This window comes from Mustela nivalis (genome assembly GCF_964662115.1).
Source record: "Mustela nivalis genome assembly, chromosome: 2".
In the NCBI taxonomy this organism is placed as follows: domain Eukaryota; kingdom Metazoa; phylum Chordata; class Mammalia; order Carnivora; family Mustelidae; genus Mustela; species Mustela nivalis.
Genome location: NC_139021.1, coordinates 136046170 through 136071543, shown reverse-complemented (window position 1 = coordinate 136071543; position 25374 = coordinate 136046170). Strand labels below are relative to the sequence as shown.

Below are 25374 nucleotides of genomic sequence, written 5' to 3'. Positions count from 1 at the left end.
AAAAAACATAAATGTACATGATTTAGAAACTGGTAAATTATACAATGGACACTGCAGCTATTAAAAAGATGAAATATAGGGATGCCTGGATGGCTCAGTGGGTTAAAGTCTCTGCCTTTGGCTCCGGTCATGATCCCAGGGTCCTGGGATAGAAACTTGCATTGGGCTCTCTGCTCAGCGGCGAGCCTGCTTCCCCCATACACCTCTCTCTCTGCCTGCCTCTCTGCCTACTTGTAATCTCTGTCTGTCAAATAAATAAATAAAATCTTAAGGAAAAAAAAAAGATGAGATATAGCCATATGTATTTCTTTAGGAAGAAAGTAAACAACATACTATTAAATAAATATAAACCGAAGAACAGTGTCTGCAATATAATCTTATCTTGTATTTAAAAAGTATCTACTATATAAACTTATATGAATGTGTGAATATGCTTAAAAACAGTCTATGTGGGGGCGCCAAGGTGGCTCAGTCAGTTGGGTGGTTGCCTTTGACTCACGTCATGATCTCGGTCAGGGTCCTGGGATCGAGACCTGCACTGGGTTCCCTGCTCAGCCGGGAGTCTGCCTTTCCCTCTCCCCCTGACCCTCCTCCTTGGCTTGTGCTCTCTCTTGCAAATAAAATATATATTTTTAAAGATTTTATTTACTTATTTGTCAGAGAGAGAGTGAGAGAGAGCACAAGCAGGCAGAGTGGCAGGCAGAGGGAGACACAGGCTTCCTGATGTGGGACTCAAACCTAGGAGCCTGGGATCGTGACCTGAGCCAAAAGCAGATGCTTAATCAACTGAGCCACTCAGAAATTCCTCAAATAAAATCTTAAAAAAAAAAAAAAAAAGTCTATGTGGCTATATACCCAACTGTTAACAGGATTATTTATGGGATGGGTGAAAAGAGAGGGAATATGATGTTTTTTCTTTTTAATTTATATATTTTCAGAAAAATAAAACACTGTCTTCACAATAAATCCTAAGTGTCATATTAACCCTTCTCCTTTGCTTACTGGTCAGTCTCCTAATACGGAGAAAGTTATGTCACCCTTCTGCTCAGGGCTGTAGTTTTAGTTATTGATCCTTTGGCTGCTTAATCTTCCTTGTTAGCATTTCAGCTATTTATATTGTAACAGAAGAGCTGACACATAATTTTGTTTTACACATATACAAACAACATTAAAATTACAACAAAGGCGCCAACACCGATATCTGAGTATTTGGCAATAAATAACTAAAGCACGGAGGCTTAGAGAAATAGGATAATAAATTCTTTTGTCCAAATTTAATGAGTCACGAAGGCCAATTTTGTATGTAAAATACAGGTGATTTTCAGGTTTTTAAATTTTTTTTTTGTTCCCATCTGCATAATCTCTCCTCTCGCAATTTAATCAGAAGAGAAGATATTGTCTATAATGTACCAAAACAAGCTACAAAATTTAAAACAAAAACAACAAGTTGGCCATTATTTAGTATATCCCAGCAAAAAGTGAGGTTTAGAATAGTGTGTACTTTAAGTGGAATATAGTCAAATGAAAAACTTTTTAAAAAGAAGTGATAAGGACATCAAAGGGACCACTGTCATGTTATATTTATATGGAGAACAAAGGCAAAAGAAAAAAATTAAATTTCCTTACAACTTACAGCCCACTGACAGACAAGTCCTTGAGCCATGCAGAGTGACCCTCCTCTTAGAACTCAGGGGCCTCGATGTTAATACTTTGCTAAGGGCAAAAGGCAATTTTAGCTTAACATTATCCTGACCTCCAAGATCCTATAAGTCTCCTTTAACATATAAAAATTCCTTCAGAGGGGCATCTGGGTGGCTCAGTGGGTTAAAGCCTCTGCCTTCGGCTCAGGTCATGATCCCAGGGTCCTGGGATAGAGCCCTGCATCGGGCTCTCTGCTCAGCCCTGCATAGGGCTCTCTGCTCAGTGGGGAAGAGCCTGCTTCCCCACTGCCTCTCTCTCTGCCTGCCTCTCTGCCTACTTGTGATCTCTGTCTGTCAAATAAATTAAAAAAAAAAAAAACATCCTTTGGAAACTTCCTTTATCTCTATCCCCCAAGATATGGCAGTAGCCATCCTCCAAGATAATGGACCCCTGATATACATCTGAAGGGTGTCATGACTAAGGTTTTACTAGACAGTAATAAATGACCTTGTCCTAACAATAGCTAGCCCCCTCAAGGCCCTGGAAACCTTGTTTCCACAATTCCCTAGAGACTTAACGCTAGTCCCTAAGCCCTTCTCAGTTTGAACGTTATAATCAATCAGTCACCTGTGACAACCCCAGTGCAGATCTCTCCGCTCATGGGTCCTGTCCCTGTGCTTTAATAAAACCACCTTTTTGCGGTGAAGTGTCTCAAGAATTCTTCCTCTGCTCTGAACCTGAACATTTCCACATCAATATGAGGAACTAAAGATGCTCATGATGGTGAGAAAGGGAAAATTATCATTGAAAGAAACTTGTTTTCCATAGCTCCACAGCAAAGAACCAGTATCAATGGACATATGTAAAAAGGAGGTAGATTCTGGCTTAAGGATTCTACCGAATTATTTCTAGAGGTTTATTACAGATATTAAAAATGCTAAAAAGGACATTTCAAACATTTTATCTATCTATCTATCTATCTATCTATCTATCTATTTATTTATTTATTTATTCTTTAGAAAGGAGAGACAGGCAGAGAGAGAGGGAGAGAGACAATCTTAAGCAGGCTCCATGGCCAGCATAAGCAGATGCTGGGGGCTCAAACTCACAGCCCTGAGATCATAACATGAGCTGAAATCAAGAGTTGGACACTGAGCCAAATGATCCACGCATGCACCCCTAAAAAGCATTTTAACACTAAAAGCAAAGTTTTAGCCCTGTTACAAATATGGTGCCATCAACCCACCAAGAATAAGCAAGAATGATAAAGAAGGTAGCAGGCTACCTTTCCAGTACACTGCAGGTGCTGTCCTGGCACGGAGAGGGAGGTCACAAACATGGTAAAGCAGCGAAGCAAGAATACCGTGCCCATCAGACTACAGAGCCTTCGGAGAAGTATTGACCTGTGAACAGAGTGACCAAAAAGAGAGAAAGATCAGAAGAAAGCAAACCAAAAATCTCCAGGAATCAAGTGTTTACTTAAAGGGAGAGCAGGCAGGAAAACTACCAGAACTAGATTCTTTGAAGAAGACAGAATTCTTAAAGAATCTTAGATCTGAAATATCACTGTCTAATAGAACTTTCTGTAATGACAGAAATGCTCTATAACTGCACTGCCCAATAAGGTTATCTACATGTGGCTCTTGAGCACTCCTTTACCAAGGAGGTAAATTTTGACTTCATTTCATTTTCATTAATTTAAGTAGCCACCTGTGGCTAGTATCTGCCATGTTAGACAGTGCTCACCTAAGAGCATCATTTCATTGATAAGAAGATATGGCTAAGAGAAAGTAAAGGAACTATCCAGGAAAAGAAGGACTAGTACCTACCCTGACTCTTGGCTTAAAGTTAATGCTGTTATTCATATATTGTTCTTTAATTATTTACTTTATGAAAGGTAAAATTAAATAGGGTTTTAGGGAATTTTTGCTGAATAATAAAATTGTAAATTGGTTACTGATAGTAGCTATCTTAAACATTCTCTAACTTTTTAAAACTTAAAGTATAAAAATACTAAGTTTTTTAAATACAAAGTTTTATATTAAGTATACCTAGCAAAAATTTTGAACTGCATTGTGATTTCACTTGTGCTGTCATATTATTTTTTAAAATGTCCAAACCAAAACAGATTATAATAATCTTAAGCACAGGGACTATGATTTACATGGTTTCAAAATGCTCTTCTCACCCTCAAGGAAGCAATGAACACAAGAGATCTCAAATTTTAGTGTGTACATGTGGGATGGAACCTAGGAAACCACATTTTAGCAAAAGCAAGGTGATTCTAATGAAAGCAGTACAAAGGCCAAACATTGGAGAGGAACACTTTCTTTGACCAATTAAACACCAAAACTTGTAATTAACTGGCCACTGCTGTGCTTTGCTAAACCTACCAAAATTTCCTATATGGTAAATTCTTTCTTGTTTAGAAGAATGGAAAATTCAAATTCATAGGGTCTTGTGAGCCAAAGTTAAACCACAAAGCAGCAGTGATACTACACGTTTTTAAGCCACCTCTGTTTTTAAGCAATCCAGAGTTAAAAAATATTGCTGGAAAATGGAAACGAAGCAAATGATAGCCTACCAGTATGATAATAGCAATGACCAACCTTTCTTTTCAACGTCAAAGCAATGAAATAACTGCTGCTTGGGACCTAAAGCCCATCACTGGTTTACCTCAGATCCTTCCTGGTGAGGAGGAGAGGATAAAAAATTCAATAAAGTGTCCCTGTTCTTCATCAGTGTTCACAGACAATGGAAACCAGATCTATAAACTACATAGTTTGTAAAATTTTTTCATTATGCCTTATTTTTTTACTTAATCAAGTAATTTCCCTGCATTAAAGTAGAAAAGAAGCTTCCCCTTACACTTCATTTTAATAAAAAAAATTCTCTCCTTTATATTTCTTAGTGAAAGTGCCAAAGAAGCCCTTTCCCTATTCAGCAATTTCCTGTATCATCTTAAGCAAACCACACTGACTAGATGTACAGGGTATGCAAAATAATCTCTTTTCTAATAGGCCTCCTCCAAGCAGAGAATTTCTTTCATCCAAACACTGTTCATGACCAAAGACTGTCCTTGGAGGAGTTTCTATTCTTCCACAAAAACATTTCTGATTTTTTTTCAAAGAAAGTTACAGCTAGACTATCAGCGGTTGGTTGGCTCATGGCTGAACATCACCATCTCTGATCTTTGCCTGCAGAATATATTCAGAATACAACTAAATATGTAGATATTACCTCACAGTGACTTTTTTGTTGATCAAACCCGAAACATTTTCCATAACGACTAAAGGAAATTAACAAGGAAACTTCAAAGGGAGAAACAAGGTTTGATGAACTTTATCCAAGACAGTCGAAATATTTTGTCTTTTAATGGCATAACTGAGGTACCTGTGTTTGTGAAGAAGAAGAACCAGGAGCCAAATATAGCACAAAATCATGCCACATACTTCTGTCATGGCAAAGGCCCATGGGATTCTAGGAACACTGGAACAGAAAAAAATTACATTTTGGACTGACAAGAAGTGTATGTATGTAATTGACACCCTTTGCAATAAGATACTCTTCTCATTGCTTCCTAGTAACTTTTATCTCTTTTAGGAGATGGTATTCAAAGAAATTGGGGGGGGAAACCCTGTTTCATGAAGTATTCCATTTACCAAAACCTCTTTGCTGTCTGTGATTCCCAATTAATGGTTCTCTGTGAAGAGGTTAAAAACCCTTTTCTTCTTCTCTGTAGTGTGTTGACCTGGATACAGAATTGTCCACAAACATCAATGGGAAAAGTTTCACTTCATGCATGATGTGCTAACTGAAGAATCAGGGCTTGAACTTGACTCTTTTTTTTTTTTTTCTTAGAACAAATTTGGTTTTGTTTTAGAGGCAATAGAGTTTTTGTTTTGTTTTACCCCTTTATTTCTCTGTGCCCTCCTTTGTTTTATATCCCTATTTTCTTCTCTCTTTTCAATTGATTTCTCTTTCTTCACCAAATCTTCAGCTCCCGTGATTATTCATTAGTGAAGTATATGTCACATTTCTAAATTTAAAAAGAAAGAGAGAGGGCACCTGGCAGGCTCAGGCAGTTGAACATGCGATTCTTGATCTCAGGGTTTTAAGTCTGAGCCCCAGACTGGGTATAGAGATTACTTAAAAATAAAATCTTAATAAATAAAAACATACATAATAAGAGGAGGAGGAGGAGAAAAAGACGACACAGGAAGGAATAGGGTAAATGTGAAAATGAGTTAGTGCAAACAGGTCATCTGGTAGGATTATTGTCTTATTTTTATTCTTTGTACATTTCCACTAAGAATTCTTGTACAATAATGTGTTCATTTTATAAGAAAATAAAGGTATTTATTAAAAAGAAAACATGAAATCTGAATGAAAGATATTAATAGTCCATTGCAAACCTTATTCAGAGTTAGTGAAGAGAGTCAATCATCTTTAGTCAGGGACTTACCTTTTATTTGTTACCTCAGAAAAAAGACTTCTCTTCTGTTTTTTTTTTTTTTTTTTTTAAGATTTTATTTATTTATTTGTCAGAGAGAGAGCAAGCGAGAGCGAGCACAGGCAGACAGAGTGGCAGGCAGAGTCAGAGGGAGAAGCAGGCTCCCTGCGGAGCAAGGAGCCCGATGTGGGACTCGATCCCAGGACGCTGGGATCATGACCTGAGCTGAAGGCAGCTGCTTAACCAACTGAGCCACCCAGGCATCCCCTCTTCTGTATTTTTAATCTATTACGGCCTTATTTATCTGGCATTACTGGGGAATGGGTTATTGTATCATATTGTATTGCATCATATATTGTACTGTATCATGTATTGTATTGTATTGTATCACATATCAGAAATTTTCAGATAAAAGAAAGATTCCTGAGGTGCCTTGGTGGCTCAGTCAGTTGAGCATCTGACTCTTGGTTTCAACTCGGGTCATGGTCATGGTATCGGGCTCTGTGCTTAATTAACATGGAGTTTGCTTGAGATTTTCTCTTTCTCCCTCTGCTCCTCCCCCCTCAAAAAATACATCTTTAAAAGAAAGATTCCTTTAAGTGACTTTTAACCATATAAACATTTAAAATGAACATTTTAAAAAACCGTATTTGTACCTATACATATATATGCATGTCCAAAAATATGTGTGTGTGTGTGTGTGTATACATATATATATAAAAATGTATGTAAAACAGTTTTACAATGTTTAGGATGAAATTAAGTTTTCTGTCCCACCCTCTACCTAATTCTTGCTCCCCAGAGGTAATCACTTTCACCCTCATGTCTTATTTAGCATTGTATATTTTAGTTAGCCCCCCTCCTACCACCCACTCCAATTTTCTCTTCCCTATTCTCAATATTGTTGCACAATTTTTTTAAAAATAAATTTTGCGGGGCGCCCAGGTAACTCAGTGGGTTAAAGCCTCTGCCTTCGGCTCAGGTCGTGATCCCAGGGTCCTGGGATGGAGCCCCACATCGGGCTCTCTGCTCAGCAGGGAGCCTGCTTCTCTTCCTTCTCTCTGTCTGCCTCTGCCTACTTGTGATCTCTGTCTGTCAAATAAATAAATACAAATCTTTAAAAAAATAAATAAATAAAGTTTGGCTTTTACTTAACGTAGGTTTGTAAATATCATTTACAACGGAGTCAGTAAAGAATAATCCCTTTCTTATAGCAGAAATTCTTAGAACTCTCTAGAGCTAAAATACAGCTTTTTTTGGTTTGCTCTGTTTCTTATATGCCTATCACCATTCATCTTCAAACTATTCTATCAATTTCAATTTTTTCTTTTGGGGATATTTCTTCTAGAGCTCCCCCCCCCCCCAATTTAGTATGGTTGCATTTTCTAGTCCTCCTGTATGGCTCTTTTTTGAAATAAAACTTGACCTTCATCTTGGAAATTCACCTTTTCTGTATTAGATTCTTTGGCTCCTGAATCCATGTTCTCCTCTTTTTCAATTTATTCCTCAGTCTTGATGATGTATATCCTCCAGTCATTTTCTAAGAAACATAGGCGAAGGATAAACTTGGTTGTTGTTGTTGTTTTTAAGGGGTGGGCAGAGAGAGAATCTTAAGCAGGCTCTGCACCCAGTTTAGAGCCTCATGCAGTGTTCCCAAACAACCCTGAGATCATGACATAAGCAGAAGCCAACAGTCAGGATGCTCAAATGACTGAGCCACACAGGCACCCCCTTAACTTGTTTTTAATGTTAATTTTACTGAGGCTTAATTAACAACCAGAAGAGAATCATCTCTGTTGGGTGTACAGTTCAATGAGTTTTGACAAACATATTCAGTCATATAACCGCCACCACAATAAAGATAAAATATTTTCATCACTCCAAAAAGCTCCCCTGTGCCCCTTTATAATCAATCCCCTCTCTCATTTCTAGCCATGGGGCAACCACTCAACTGATTTCTGTCCTATATAGGTTTACCTTTCCTAGAATGACATATAAATGGAATCGCACAGTATTTATCTACATACCTTCTGTATCTGGCTATTTTCACTTGTCATAATATATTTCAGATTTACCCATGTTATTTCATGTGTAAGTCTTTATCCACTCTTTATATGATTTCTTTATCCATTTACTGGTGGATGTATATTTTGGATATATGATGGATATTTGGATATATACCGTTTTGGGTGGTTTTGAATAAAGACCACTATACATCTTTGTATGAACATACATTTTCATTTCTCTTAGGCAAACACTTAGCAGTGAAACTGTTTTGTCCTATGTTAAGAGTATGTTTAGCTTTTTAAGAAACTGTCAAACAGTTTTAAAAGCAGTTCTGTCATTCTGCATCCCTACCAGCAATATATGAAAGAGTAGGAGGTGCTCTAAATTCTCATCAGGTTATTATACATTTTTTTTTTCATTTTAGCAATTTTAGTTAGATGTGGGGTTGGAAAGTTTGCCATATTTAAAGACTTACAAACTTAAAAATTTCCTTGGTTCTAGCCTTATAATTAACTGGTAGTTTGCCTGGACAGAGAATTCTACGTTAGACCTTATTTTCTCTTAGAAAGTTAAAGATAACTGCTCTCGTTTTCTAGTTTCCACACTTGCAAAGAAGTTTGATTCTATCTGGATTTCTAATCTTTGTATGTTACTTGATCGGTCTCTTAAGAAGCTTTTAGGATTTTCAGCCTAAATCCAGTGTTTTGAAATTCTCCATTTCTTGTACTGAGTGCTCAGTGGGCCCTTTCAATCTGGAAAGCCACATCCTTTGAATTTGGGTAATTTCCTTACATCCTAAATAATCTTCCCTTTTTCTCTATGTTTTTTGTTTACTGTTTTTGTCTGCTATTGGGTCAACTGGATGATCTTACCTTTTCTCCTCTTTTTTTTTTTTTAAAGTAATCTCTACGCCCAATGGGGGGCTTACTTGCCTTCCTGATCTCATTTCCTTACTACACTAAGGTTTCTCTTGGGAACACTCCTGTTCACTTTCACACTGATCTTTTTTTCAAAGTCTGCATCTAAAGCTTATGTCAACAATCCCAAGAACCTTAGCACATCATAAATAGAAATTTAGAAGGAGAAAGGGATGCCTCTGTAGGCAGGCCCACTTAACAGCAGTGAGAGGGGTTAGCTGATACCATAATAACAAGGGAAGAACCAGAAGCACTCAAAAGCAAACATAACTAAAGGAAAAACTACTCTAGTCTGGAACTTAGCCTTCATTCCTCCGTAGTCCCTGAAGTCATTCCCACGTTCAGTGCAATAATCAGTGTTCACAATCATGACTAAATTGCCAAAGAAAGTTAAATTTTTATCCAGAAAAAAGAGGCATATCCATGTGTAATGCATTTTAGAAAACTTTGCATCAAAATAAATATGAGGGGGCGCCTGGGTGACTCAGTGGGTTAAAGCCTCTGCCTTTGGCGCAGGGTCCTGGGATCGAGCCCCGCATCAGGCTCTCTGCTCAGCAGGGAGTCCGCTTCCCTTCCCCTCTCCACTGACTGACCTCTTCACTACTTTTCATTTGTTCTACATACTGGGCAATTTCTTCAAATCTGTGTTCCAACTAGTCTACTGGATTTTAAATTTCTACTTTCATTTTTTATTTTCCAAAAGCTTTTCTTTCCTCTGAATTTCTTTTTATAGCCTACTGTTACTGTCTCGTAAAATGCAACATCTCTTATCTGTGAGAACATGCTTATTTTTTTTTGAAGTGTTCTTCTGCTCCCCATTTTGTATTTCCTACTTTGCTTTTTTCCTGTTTGCATTGTTCTGTTTTACTTAAATGTCTGGTCATTCTTGACTGACCATTCATACTTGACAGTGAAGTACTAAAAAAATAATAATTTGATGCTCTGTATGCATGGACTGGGCTTGTCATGTTGTGGGTTTCACTGCAGAGTGATAGAGCAGAGGTCTGGTTGAGGAGATAGAGATATCTCCCCTACCACAATATCTAGAGTCCTCTTCTCCTGTGCAGGTTTTCTAAGGAGAGAAATCTGTTTTCTGCTTAGAGAACTGGCTCCGGGTAGGAGTAGGGATGGGAAGTCTGGCTACTTAAAGATGGGAGCTGGAAGTCTCAGTGATCAGTATATAAATTTATAGTAACCACCTTGAAAACATACTGAAAACACCATCTGGGCATGGTATCCCAGAGTCCCTCACATTTAACTGGTCTGGAGAATATTCCACCTATCTTCTGTTGGAATAGAGGTCTAAAAGCTTTGAAAGTTGCTTTTCAACCAATTCTCCCATATTTATCTGTACATGGTTATGAAAGATGCCTGGTGCCACCTGTTTTAAGAGTTTTTCTGGAGCTCTGAAATACAAATAAACTCACCTCTTGGTCACTGCTAGTCTCCATCCCCAATTTTACAAGAGAGACTCAGCGTTCTACTTTCCAAACTTTCAGCATTATCACTGTTTTTGCCTTCATGGGATTGTAGGGTTCCCCCTTATCTCCTTTTACTCTCATTTTAGTGAAGTGTTGTAAGGAAATGTTTATTCAATATCTCATATTTATTTATTTTATTTATTTTTTAAAGATTTTATTTATTTATTTGACAGACAGAGATCACCGGTAGGCAGAGAGGCAGCCAGAGAGAGGGGAAGGGAAGCGGACTCCCTGCTGAGCAGAGAGCCTGATGCGGGGCTCGATCCCAGGACCCTGGGATCATGAGACCCTGGGATCATGACCTGCGCCAAAGGCAGAGGCTTTAACCCACTGAGCCACCCAGGCGCCCCCTCATATTTATTTTGATGCAAAGTTTTCTAAAATGCATTACACATGGATATGCCTCTTTTTTCTGGATAAAAATTTAACTTTCTTTGGCAATTTAGTCATGATTGTGAACACTGATTATTGCACTGAACGTGGGAATGACTTCAGGGACTACGGAGGAATGAAGGCTAAGTTCCAGACTAGAGTAGTTTTTCCTTTAGTTATGTTTGCTTTTGAGTGCTTCTGGTTCTTCCCTTGTTATTATGGTATCAGCTAACCCCTCTCACTGCTGTTAAGTGGGCCTGCCTACAGAGGCATCCCTTTCTCCTTCTAAATTTCTATTTATGATGTGCTAAGGTTCTTGGGATTGTTGACATAAGCTTTAGATGCAGACTTTGAAAAAAAGATCAGTGTGAAAGTGAACAGGAGTGTTCCCAAGAGAAACCTTAGTGTAGTAAGGAAATGAGATCAGGAAGGCAAGTAAGCAAGGCAAGGGTGAGACATAAAACAAAGCCTTGTGGAGTAACTATGGCAAGGGTTAAATATGGCTCAATCCTGTGTGGAATTTGAAAGACAGTATAGGTCTGACCAAAAAGTTGTTCCAATTAGAGTGAAGAGAAACAAAATATGTATACCCAGTCTCATCAGTCATTGGCTAAGGGTTGTTGCTGGTGGGATATAAAGTCCTAAGCATGTTTACCTCTCTTTCCAAGCATATAAAACGTGTTCAAGAGCTCAGAAGCAGCTCTTCAACAAAGACACATTTGCTGGATGTTGGGAGTATCCGTGTGCAAGAAAATGAAAAAGAGATCTGAAAGTACATAAGGAAGAACACTGACACTACCTGCTACCATTCTCCTAAGAATAAAGCTTACATGCTTAAGAGCATAAAGATTTGTAGTAGGAGGCACTACAAAAAGGCAAAATTTGTCTTCAAATTCCCATTGCAAACTGAAAATCACATATAGGTCTAAACAAAATTTTGTACATACATGTTCATAAGCAACATTATTCATAGTAACCAAAAAATGACAACCATTCATCAACTGATGAACAGATAAACAAATGTAGTATATCCATACAATGGAGTATTATTCTGTAATAAAGAGGATACATATTACTGTATGGATGAATCTTAAAGACATTATGCTAAATCAAAGAAGCCAATCAGGGGCACCTGGGTGGCTCAGCAGGTTAAGTCTCTGCCTTCAGCTCAGGTCATGATCTCAGGGTACTGGGATCAAGCCCCGCATCGGGCTCTCTGCTTGGCAGGGAGCCAGCTTTCTCTCCTCTCTTGGCCTGACTCTCTGCCTACTTGTGACCTCTCTCTGTCAAATAAATAAATAAAATCTTTAAAAAAAATGTTTAAAAACAAAACAAAAAAACAAAGAAGCCAATCATAAGAAAAGGCCACCTTTTCTTTTATAATTCCAGTTACATGAAATGTCCAGAACAGACAAATCCACAGATACAGAAAATAGATTAGTGGTTGCCAGGGAATGGAGGGAGGAGGGAATGGAATGGGACTGATAATGGACAGGGATTTCTCTCTGGGGTGATGAAAATGTCCTGGAATTAGTGGTGATGGTTGCACAATTGTAAATATACTAAAAACCACTGAACTGTAAACTTTAAAAATAAGATCCTCATTTTTCTTCCAGGCCAGTCTTCCTTCTTGCTCCCACTATGCCTTGGTTATATAGTCTATATAGAACCTCAGCCTCAGAACTATTCCATGTTCTGGATTTGTCTGATAAATTCCTCATGATTAGATTCAGGTTATATTTTAGGAGGGGCAAGATTATAGATGATGAACATCACATCCAATGCACATAATGTCACTCTGTCCCACAGCAAGGGGATTAAAACGATGCATGTCAGATCATGCCATCATCAAGGTACCTTATTCTCCCTATAATTAATACATGAGATATTTTCAGACTATGTGAACATCCTTGACCTTTCACCTAATGATTTTAGCATCAACTGATGACTTGCCTGAATCAAATAATAGGTTGGATATTGCAAAATAGGCCATCTACATTTATTCATATTATTCTTGAAGAATATCTCCTCTCACCCCACCATTTTTTATCACTATGGATTCACAGACTCTCTTACTCAATATATTAGAATCATTATCATAATTATGTTTTTGATGTCCCAATTGTTCCAGTTTGCTCAGTGCAAGCCCCTTCAACCTGACTCGTACACTCTTTTGACATGCTTTCATTGGTTTTATGCACTCCCATGGTTTATGGAACAAGAGCCGTTTTTACTCATTTTATACTTTCCTTGCCCCACACTTAAAACCAGTTCATATCAGTTCTTAGAAATCTTCCTTACTCTTCTTTGATTAAATAGTACTCTGCTACATAGACGTACCATAGTATATTCGATCAGTTTTCCATGGATAAGCATTTAAATTTCCAATATTTACAATTACTACAAATAATGTCACATGAATAAATCTGTACATATGTTGTTTCATATTTGTGGAGATATATCTTTAGCTAAGTTCCAGAAAGTCTCCTATTCTCTTCTGAATCCTAACAATTAGCTTTTGTTCCTACTGACTCTTGTAAAGGTCACAGATGACCAACACTTTGCTAAATCCAGTCATCAATTATCCACTTTACTTGATCCCTCAGCAGAACTTGACACAGTTAACTATTAATTATTCCTGCCCTCTTACTCTTTTTTTTTTTAAGTTTGCTTCCAGAATACTACTTTTTTTCTGCCCTAACATTTTCAGTTGTCTTTGCGGGTTTTGCCTTACTTCTAAGACTTCCATTACACTGTTCTTGGGCTCCATCTTTAATCTTCTTTCCTCTTCCAAACTCATTCCCTAGAATACTTTATCTCACATCATGGCTTTACCTTCATCTTTCTGTCTCTTATGTCACATCTGATCTTGTGTAAAAGATATCTCAAATTTGACATGTCCAAAACCAAATCCTTATTTTTTCTCTCCAAATCAGCTTCTTCCATAGTCTTCCCATCTCTGTAAAGGGCAACTCCAACCCAGATGCTCAGGTCAAAAATCTCAAGAGTAATCCTTGACTTTTTTCTTTTTCTTACACCTTACATACAAATCCACCAGCAAATCTTGTCACAGTGCTTTCTAAATATATGAATAGAACTTGACTCTTACACACCATCTCTCCCACTATTATTCTCATCCAATTCACCTCATTTCTGTCTAGATGAATTCAATTAATTTAATCCCTGCTTTCCCACACCTAGGCTATTCTCAAAACAACAACCATAGTTACCTTTTATTTATTTATTTTTAAAGATTTTATTTCTTTATTTAACGGAGAGATACACAGCGGAGAAGGAACACAAGCAGGGGGAGTGGGAAAGGGAAAAGCAAGCTTCCTGCAGAGCAGGGAGCCTGATTCGGGGCTTGATCCCAGGACCCTGGGATCATGACCTGAGCTGAAGGCAGAAGCCTACGACTGAGTCACCCAGGCGCCTCATAGGTACCTTTTAAAATGGAAGTTACATCACTGTACTCTTCTAAAAACTTTCTAATGGCTTCCCTTTTCATTCAGAATGAAAGCTAAAGTCCAGAAAACAGTCTACAAATCACTATACAATCTAGATTCCTGTCTCCTCTCACACTTCATCTCCAACAGTTCTCTCCATCTCTCACTTGCTGTTTCTTGAACATGCTAAGGATACTAACAATTCAAGATTTTTTGCACCTTGTTTTCTCTGCCCAGAATACTCTTTCCCCAGATATCCACATGGCTTTCTTCCTTACTTCCTTAGGTTCTTTTGTTTATAGTTGGGAAAACTGTAGGGAATAGAGGAGGAGATATAGGGATCTAACAGCTTCTTAAACTTCGTATTTAGCACCACCTTTTTACCTGCAATATCCAGAACTTTGAGAAATCTGCAACACAGACTGGGTTGGTTCTGTTTTCCTAACTGCTGTTTAAGAATTAAGTTATTTTAGGTCTCTTAGTTGCCACTCAAACATCTATTTTCAAACTTCCAAAAATGTATGACTGTTTTTTCCTCTCTTATCTGCCCTATCTTTGTAGGCTTTCCACTTAAACAAACAAAAACCTCTTTACTATATTTTTAGTCAGGGTTTGAGAGAAACAAAATGTGGTATGTATGTCATTCTGACATTGTAGTATGGATACACTGATTCATTTCATTTTAAAAAACACATACTACAAGGTAGTTTCAGAAAGGTAAAACGGTTTATAAAAACAAACAAGAAAGCTCTACAAACTATAAAAGCTTTAAAAATTACAAACATAAAAGCTAACAGTTTCGAAACTTGTTCTATTCTTATTTTTCATATGCATATACTATATTCTTTATTATTCACTCAGCATTTCATAAAAACAAGATACTATCAAATGAATCAGTATTTTTCAGTACTATTTGTGGTAATTCCAATTTATGTGGTAATATAGGAGTCCTCCCCCTACTTCTGGAAAAGCTGAACCCTGTTCATCATAAAAAAAAAGGTAACCAAATTTCATTTATTACAGACAACATTCCATGAAACCCTTTTATAATCTCAAGTGTCCAACAAGCTATGATGTAGCTACAAAAAAAAAAAAAAAAAAAAAAAAAAGCAGTGCCCTGTCCCACTCACACAGGCTTAATGTCTAATTTACTCCAGGACAAAAAGGCAATTTCAAAGTATATCTGCATATATTACCAGATAAAGCAAACAAAGTGTGCATCAACCAAAATAATAATAAAAAACACAATTATTATAAATACATTATTATCACCGTGTTATAGCAACTTTCTACAAACTTGGCAACTAGAAATAAAACTTACCTGTCTAAGAAGATATCTGGGAGTGGTGGGTAGGTCTGCATATCAGGCACTCGCTCGTGGACTATAACCATAATGAAAGATGTAAACCCAAATACTATAAAAACATATATACAACTCAATATGGTCTTCCAGTACTCTGGGTCCAATCTTCGAATAGAATGTTTGCTTTTACCATTCATGTATTGGTACTGATCAGAATTCAAATCAGTGATGGGTCCATCACAGTCATGTGAAGGCTCCCCATTACAGAGCCACTCTGCGCTCTGAAGAGCACTAATGAAAGGTGTCATGGAACCCATGGGACTGTCACTGTTGTATCCCATTTCTTCTAAAACATCAATATGTATTTTCTGCAATTTTCGGACTGAAAGCATTAACCTTTTAATGTCCCCTAAGATTTTGATCTCCAGAGGAGGAGACCGGAGATCATATTCAGTCAATGTTAATAATGTGATTCCATCAAGTCGATGCTTATTACATAAAATGTCCACATATTCAAAAAAGCCTTCATCCTTCAGCCAAACAGCTACATGCTTGGTTGTCCAGCGACGAATGCAAAGGTGATTAGGAAGAGCCATTTCTTCCTCCACTGCCTGTCCAGGGAAAATAGGAAAACAAAACAAAATCTTCAGTGTGTCCTAACAACTCCGTTAAGACCAAAAACATGCAAACATACCAGAAACAACAATTTATTTACATTGATCTATTAAATTCTAGAAGAGAATAAAAGGAATGAAAATTACTCAGTGATTGGTTTTCAGTAGATTAACATTCTAATAATTTTATGCATATAAACCCACAGCAAAAGGAAGACTAATGACTAAACATTTTTACAAAAAGTTACTTTACAAATGGCCTTTCCACACCATAGCAACCATAACTTAATTAGAAAAAGCCTACTGTTGAGAATAATTGAGAAAAATCCTGTATTAATGCTTTTCATAAAATGAGATAAAGATATGTAATACATAAAAATAAACCAAATTTCAGAAATCCTCATGTCTGATTAAGTATCTCCCACTTCTCCAAAATGAGAAAACAAAAACAAAAATAAAACACAAAGGCAGACAGATAACTAGTTTTAGGAAACTCCTTAAACATATTTCTATCTACTATAAAAATAACGAGTTCTACAACAGATATAAAGCCTGTAAATATCTTTTTTTTTAAAGATTTTATTTATTTATTTGACAGAGAGAGATCACAAGCAGGCAGAGAGGCAGGCAGAGAGAGAGAGAGAGAGAGAGAGAGGAGGAAGCAGGCTCCCTGCTGAGCAGAGAGCCAGATGCGGGACTCCATCCCAGGACTTAACCCACTGAGCCACCCAGGCGCCCAGATATAAATATCTTTAAGTATCTTAATAGCTCAGTTCCTTCTTTCCACACCTTGAATATACCATTTTAGAACTGATTAAGCAATTTCCTTCTTAAACTACCACTGAGATTTCAGTGACAAAATTTTTAAAAGAAAACTGTCATTTTGATGTACTCACAAATTTGAAGACCCAAACTTTATGTTGGCTTATAGAAGGCCAATAATGTACTGTTTCAAAAAGTACTAATAATTTTTACTACTTTGATCCATACAGTTCTTTTTATATTCTTTTTCCATCTTAAAACTTTCAGTAACTTGGATCTGTATAAGGTTTATAAGATACACAGGAGACAAAGGCCTACATTAAAAAAAAAAAAACCTATTTCCCTAAAGTACTTTTCTCAATTACTAAAGCATGTGGGTTTTTCAGGCATTTCCCAGATTTCTAAAGATCCTCTTTCCTTCTGAAATGATTCTTTAAAAAACACAGTAGGCAAACTTCAAAACATAACAACAACAACAACAGCAAAGAAAGATGCAAGAAATACCCATGTGCCCATTACCCTGCTTGAAAAAATATAAAATAATTCCAATAATTCCAATTAAACAGATGCTCTGTTTCTTTCTTTCTTTCCTTTTTTTTTTTTTTTTAAAGATTTATTTATTTGAGAGAGAGTGCGAGAAAGCATGAGAGGGGAGAAGGTCAGAGGGAGAAGCAGACTTCCCACAGAGCTGGGAGCCTGATGTGGGACTCAATCCCAGGACTCCAGGATTGTGACCTGAGCCGAAGGCAGTGGTTTAACCAACTGAGCCACCGAGGTGCCCCTAGATGCTCTGTTTCTTAATCTGGGTATCAGTATATAGGTATGTTCACTTTGTAAAAATTCAAGAAGCTGTATACTTATGGTCTACACTTTTCTCTATGTATGTTAAACTATATTTTAAATGTTTGTTTTAAAAAGCCAAAAACAAAACATCAATACAAGCGAATGTCACTCTCTGGTATCATCCCCTTCCTTTCCTTCCCAGATGAAATAACTCTTGATTTTGGTGTTTATCATTTCCTTATAACATGCATATTTGGCTATGAAAAACTTTCTATGCTTATTTATGCTGAGAAAAGTAAAAACTGCTACTGTCCTATTCTTCCCCTATCCACACAAACTCTTGCCATGAAGACTCATAATGTTACTTAACTACATGAGCACCACTTACACCATCAGAAATATTCAGCCAGCAAGAAATACTCACTAAATATTCCTTAATTCCTAAAAAACAGTATCCTAGTTTTTGGAAGCCTTAAATCATATTTTGTTTCCAAACAGAGTTTTTCATATTATCAATCCACAACGGCTTTTCAGTTTTAGGAAATTTAACAGCACATCTACCTCTAAGTACCTGTACGTTTTAAAAGGCTAATTCTTATATACTATAGAGCTATAAGAACTCTCTCTTACTCAGCTCTTTTTAGCTACAACACCATCCCTAAGGCCAAGGAATTACACATTTTATACAGGTTAACACGGAATTTTATACACATTAGTGTATATTATTTAGAATAAGTTATTACATGTATATAAAATTCCATTAAAATATCATTTTGCTATTTTAGTTCATATATATACCCAGATGGTTTCATCCCACCCACTACATGCATCTTTTTTCCAAGATATGCTCTGAATAAATTACTTCATCTTTGAATATCCAACAAGCACATGCTACAAACTCTGTAGCAGTTACAATGTAGCACATTTGGGAAGCTCATCCCACACACAAAAAGGCCAGATTTCTTCTGTCATTTTATTTTCTATTCTGCTGGCTTCCTCCTTTCTTAAACAGCTTACCACCAATGGGTTCCAAGTCACTCCCATCCTTGTAGCATGATCCTTCAGTAGGGTTTTGTCTCATACATTGCTCAAAATGATCTTCTCTCTCATAGCTTTTTTTCCCATCTTATATCACCAGTTCTCTATACCCTCAATCAGGCTAATAGGCTTTGAAACTGGTGTTTTAGCTGTTAGAAAATATGAGTTACACAAGGAAGCCTTCTGGAAGTCTTTGAGCCTGCTGTGGCAATGCCCTAAAAACATGACACACTCCACTAATGTGTTTCATCAAGTCAGGACATGTCCTTTAATTGTATGCTACTACATATAGTTAGAGACCCATATTTAGGTAACACTGTGAAACCTGCTCTAAAGAGGTATATTAAAAAGATGATAAAAGGCTTTAGGGCCAATTTAATATTTATGTTGTGCCATAGAAACTACATGAAACAGGAGACTTTGAACAAACATATGGCAGCTTTAAGTTTCATACAAATCAAAAAAATGAAGATATTAGGTTAATAAGATTTTAAGACCATTTTCATCTTTTTTTTTTTTTGAGGGGGAGGGGCAGAGGGAGCGGGAAAGAGAAAATCCCAAGCAAGTGCCAGGCCAGCGTAGAGCCTGATGCAGGACTTTATCTCAAGACCCTGAGATTATGACCTGAGCCAAAATCAAGAGCCAGACGCTTAACCAACTGAGCCACTCTTTAACAGAGTTAAAGAGACTCTGTTTCTGACCAAGATATAGTAAGAGGGACCAATTTACTCTCCTACCTCAAACAACCAAATAATAGACAAAATATATGGGGGTGAAAATCTAGCTTCAAGACACTGGCATTAGATCAAAAGTTCCCTGAGAGATGCAAAACAAAGTGAGCCCTACTGCCCCAGCTTACTGCCTTGAGAGTTTCCAAGTGATGTGTGGCACAGGACCCAAATGGGTGAGGCCTGGCAGACTTGCTGAGCTGAGGAGATGGAGCTGACAGTCTGGGTAGATCTAGGTGGCTAGTGTTCATGAAACAGAATACTGGAGAGGAGAAAGGTGCACAGAGAGAACTTGTTATGGACTGAATGTCTCCCCAAAATTCATATATTAAAATCCTAGCCCACAATTAGGAGATGATTAGGTCATGAGGCAGAACCCCCATAAATGGGATGAGTTCCCTTATAAGAGATATCTCAGAGAGTTCATCACCCCTTCCATCATTTATTTTATTTTTTTTTAAAGATTTTATTTATTTATTTGACAGAGAGAGATTACAAGTAGGCAGAGAGGCAAGCAGAGAGAGAGGAGGAAGCAGGCTCCTTGCTGAGCAGCGAGCCCGATGTGGGACTCGATCCCAGAACTCAGATCATGACCTGAGCCGAAGGCAGCGCTTAACCTACTGAGCCACCCAGGCGCCCCGCCTTCCATCATTTAAAGACAAAGGTAGAAGATGACTGATTATGAAGCAGGAGGCAGGCCCTCATCAGACACCAAATCTTCTACGCTTTGATCTTGGACTTCTCAACCTCCAGAACTGTGTTTTGTTTAAGACACTCAGTCTACAGTCATTTTGTTATAGTAACCCAAAAAGACTAAAACAGACCTCGGAGATCTGCAGACTTGTAGTTGAATACTGATCGTCACATATACATGAGGAAACAAAACAGTACAGAAAAAAGAACCACCAGAATGATTAGGAGGAACAACATACAGTATATACACAAGACCAATAAAAGTGCCTACCCCAAACAGCCAGACCAAAAACAAAAACAAGGGGACACCTGGGTGGCTCAGTGGGTTAAGCCTCTGCCTTCGGCTCAGGTCATGATCTCGGGTCCTGGGATCGAGCCCCACATCAGGCTCTCTTGCTCAGCAGGGAGCTGGCTTTCCTCCCCCCCCCCCCTCTGCCTGCCTCTCTGCCTACTTGTGATCTCTGTCTGTCAAATGAATAAATAAAATCTTTAAAAACAAAAACAAAACACAAAAAACTCAGAATCCAGGGGGCATTGGGTAAAGCAAACAGGAAGATCTTGCCATATTGAGACAAAATTAATCCTAAAGTAGTAGTTATTCAACTGGGAGCTATTAGCCACTCCTCCCCACATTTGGCAATTTCTGGAAACATTTTTGGTTGTCATGACTGGGGGGTGAGGGAGGGCACCTAAAAGGTAAAGGCTAGGGATGTTAAACATTTTACAAAGCACAATATAGCCCTTCACTACAAAAAATAAACTGATCCAAAATATTATAGTGTTGATATTGAGAAACCCTGCATTAGAATGAATGTGCCTCTGGTCCAGCCAAACAAATCTTAAAGGCAAGATCCAAAAGGATCAAATTGTTTTCCAGTAATTTAACTATCTCCCACAATAAAACTCAAGAATATTATTAGGAGTACAAAAGTATTCAGTACCCAACAGATAAAATCCATAATGTCTGGCATCCAATCAAAGACTACCAGACATGTAAAGTAAGAAAATTCACCTACAATGAATAGCAACAATCAGCCAAAATTGACCCCAAACTGATACAGATAATAGAATTAGCAAAGAAATTAACTAAGTTATAAGAATTCTATTACCTATGTTCAAAAAGTTAGAGACATGGACACAAAGAACACTCAATTCAACCTTCTAAAAATGAAATTAAAATATATGTAATGAAAAATATGCTAGGTGCATGGGTGGCTCAGTCACTGAACGTCTGCCTTCAGCTCAGGTCATGATCCCAGCCAGAGTCCTGGGATCGAGGCCCAGGTCAGGCTCCACTGGAAGCCTGCTTCTCCCTTTCCCACTCCCACTGCTAGTGTTCTCTCTCTCTCTCTCTCTCTCTGTCAAATATATAAATTAAAATTAAAAAAGAAAAAAGAAAAATATGCTGGACGGAATTAACAGCTAGCTGATTCTTATCTGTAAGAAGAATAATAACTTGAAGATACACAACAGGAATTATTCAAAATGAAACACAAGAAAAGATCATTTTTTCCTTTCTTCCAAAAAAGAAGAGAACCAATCTTTCTTTCTTTCTTCCTTTCTTTCTTTGAGGAAGGGGAAGTGGGCAGAGGTTGAGGGAAAGAGAATCCTAACATGGGGATTGATCTTACCACCCTGAGATCATAACATAAGCCAAAATCAAGAGTCAGATTTTTAACTGACTGAGTCACTCAAGTGCCCCAAGGAGAGAATATTTCTGAATTAATTCCATGAGGCCAGTATCACCCTGATACCAAAATCAGGCAACAGCCCAAGAAAATAAAACTATAGCCTGATAATTCTTTAAAAACACAGATGTAAAAATTTAAAACAAATCTTCTGCAATCAAATCCAACAATATTTAAAGAACTAATACATCATAACCAAGTGGTATTTATCCCAGGAATGCAAAGTTAGTTTAACACTTGAAAATTGAAATAATTCACATGTAAGTAAGCTAAAACAGGGAAACCACAAGGTTATCTCAAAAGATACTTAAAAAGTTGGGGTGCCCAGCTGGCTCAGTTGGAAGAACATGTGACTCTGGATCTCATGGTCAGGGTTAGAGCTCCACAATGGGGGCAGAGATGACTTAAAAATACAGTCTTTAAAAAAAAAAAAGGGACACTAAAAAAGCATTTGACAAAATCCAATATTCATTACTGATAAAAACTCATCAAGGAGCACCTGGGTGGCTCAGTGGGTTAAGCCTCTGCTTAAGTTAGGTCATGATCTCAGGGTCCTGGGACCAAGCCCCGCATCGGGCTCTCTGCTCACCAGGGAGCCTATGTCCCCTTCTCTCTCTGTTTGTCTCTCTGCCTTCTTGTGATCTCTCTCTCTGTGTCAAATAAATAAATAAAATCTTAAAAAAAAAATAAAAACCTCTCACCAAACTAAAAAGAGAGAAGCTTCATCAACTTGATAAAGGGCACCTTTGAAAAACCTATAGCTAACATTGTACTTAATGATGAAAGACTGCTTTCCTCTACTATCAGTCACCAGGCAAGACTATCCACCCTTACTATTACTATAAAGCAATGGACATTCTGCTCAGTAGAACAAGGCAAGAAAAAGAAACAAAAGCCATACAGATTAGAAAGTAAGAAATAAAATTCACAATTTGCAGAATTTACAAACAATATGATTATTTATGTAGGAAATTCAATGGAATTCACACATACACAAAAAAACTGACTCGAACTAGTAAGTTAGTTTAGCAAGATTGCTGCATATAAAATCAACATACAAAAATCAACTGTATTTCTATATACTAGTAATAAAAAATCAAAAACTGAAATTTATAAAATACCATTTATAACAGCATCAAAAACTATCAAATATTCAAGGATAAATCTGACCAAACATGGGAAAGATGTGTACACTAAAACCTATAAAATATTACTAAGAGAAATTAAAGATCTAAATAAACAGTGAGAGAGAGAGAGAGGGAGAGAGAGGGAAGCAGGCTCCCTGCCGAACAGAAAGCCTGACAAGATGTCAATTCTTCTTTAATTTGATCTATAGAGTCAATGCAATTCCAATAAAAATCCTGGCATTTTTGTAGATACTCATAAACTGATTTCACAAAAGCTCATTTGGAAATGCAAAAGATCCAGAATAACACAAAACAGCTTTGAAAAAAGAAAAAAATTGGGGGCATCTGGGTGGCTCAGTCTTATTAAGTGCCTGACTCTTGATTTCAGCTCTAGTCGTGATCGCAAGGTCATGAGATTGAGCCCCAAGTCAGCTTTGCTCAGTGGGCAATCTGCTTGAGATTCTTTCTCTCTCTCTCCCCCTCTCCCTCTGCCCCTCTTCCTGAGTAGATGCATGCACAGGTTCTCTGTCTCTCTCAAATAAATGAATCTAAAAAAACCAACCCCCCCCAAAACCAAAATCAGCTAATTTCATTATCATACAATAATTATTTTCTACTGCTATGTAGTAAATTACCATAAACTTAGTGGCACCTGCATTTCTTGCAATGTGGCCTCTTCTAATTTTGAAAACCAGCAGCTTCTCCTGTACTGAATTCCCCTTGTGCCTGGAATCTCTCCAGAAAAAGCACATTCCTTCTGTTAAGGGCTTGCCTGATTAAGTCGGGTCCACCAAGAATAATCTGTTTCTCAGTCAACTACACCATATAACATAATCTAATTACAGCACTGATAGCCCATCATATTTACAGGTCCCTTCCATTATTATACAACAGTCATTAAAGGTCATTTTAGAATTCCGTCTATCATACTACATTAAATCAAGACAAAGTGGTAGTGGCATAAAGATAAACAAAAGGAACAGAATGGGAAATCTGGAAACAGACTTACACAGATAACTGATTTTCTACAAATGTGCAAAGGCAATTTAATGAAGAACAGCCTTCATCAAATAGTATTGGAAAAAAATGGATATCCATATGCAAAAAAAAAAAAAAATCCGTATCTCTCACCACATACAAAAATTAACTCCAAATGGATCACAGATCAAATATAAACTCTAAAACTAGAAAACATCTAGAAGAAAACACATGAGAAAGTCCTTCTGATCTTAGGTTAGGTCAAGATTTCTTAGCTATGGTACCAAAAGCAAAATCCATAAAAGAAGAAGCTGATAAATTGGACCTTATTTGTCTAGGCAGGAGACTGAAGACTTTTATGGTTTTTAGTCTGCAAATTTCTGCACTGTTTAAATCTTTTATAACAATATATTTCTATAATAAAAAGAGAAAATACATAAAACCAATATAGTCACTGAAGAACATTTAAAATAAAATTTTAAAATTACCTTTGAGAACTATTGCTTGTAATTTGTTATATACCTCTTTCACACAGAATTTTCTGTAAAGAGAAATCATACCGCAGATAAATCTGTCTCATTTTACTTAACATTATTACAAGAATCCGACCTAATATTATTAAATTATCTTTTGAAAAGGACATTCTATTCTATGGCTATACAATAGACATTTTTGGAGATTGTTCACAATTTTATTACTGTTACAAATAGTACTGCAGAGTCTCACATAAGATTTCTAGCAGTGCAGGGGTGCCTGGGTGGCTCAGTCATTAAGCGTCTGCCTTTGGCTCAGGTCATGATCCCAGGGTCCTGGGATCAAGCCCCACATTGGGCTCCTTACTCAGCGGGAAGCCTGCTTCCCCTTCTTCCACTCTCCCTGCCTGTGTTCCCTCTCTTGTTGCAACTCTCTCTGTCAAATAAATAAATAAAATCTTAAAAAAAAATAATAAAAAGAAAGATTTCTAGGAGTGGAGTAACCGTATCAAAAAATCTGATGTTAAAAAAAAAAATCTGGTGTTTACGTACTAATATCATTAAAGCTTGATTCACATTAAAAAGCACTGCACGCAAAGCTCATACTTATCCAAAATGTTAAGTAGTATGTATAAAGGAAACATTCCAATTTGAGATAAAATTTTAAAGTTTATTCTGAAATCATGAGCTATTAAGAAATTAATTATCGAAGTACTTTACTATCAAGGCACTGAGAATAAATAGTCCACTCCTGCAGAATCTCACTATCAATAAGCATTAGTCAAACAGTTTCAAGTCCTAGATAACAGATAAACAAAAAGAGCTGATTGTTCTTTATAAAGTGGAAAAAAAGATATCTTATCTTATGGG

At 37.2% G+C, this 25374-nt stretch overlaps 1 protein-coding gene across 6 annotated transcripts in view; it reads right to left on the bottom strand.

Annotated features, from left to right (window-relative positions):
- The window catches only part of SAMD8 (sterile alpha motif domain containing 8), a 51362-nt gene that overhangs the window by 8111 nt on the left and 17877 nt on the right, over positions 1-25374 (bottom strand). For 3 of the 6 annotated variants that reach the window (XM_082717267.1, XM_082717269.1, XM_082717268.1), the window contains 4 exons: positions 24520-24572; positions 15639-16231; positions 5035-5130; positions 2927-3044 (listed from right to left, as the gene is read on the bottom strand). In XM_082717267.1, the coding sequence (XP_082573393.1) occupies positions 2927-3044; positions 5035-5130; positions 15639-16216 (792 nt within the window). In that variant the 5' untranslated portion in view covers positions 16217-16231; positions 24520-24572. The remainder of the gene's footprint in view (positions 1-2926; positions 3045-5034; positions 5131-15638; positions 16232-24519; positions 24573-25374) is intronic. The other 3 variants (XM_082717264.1, XM_082717266.1, XM_082717265.1) reach the window with 1 other exon arrangement.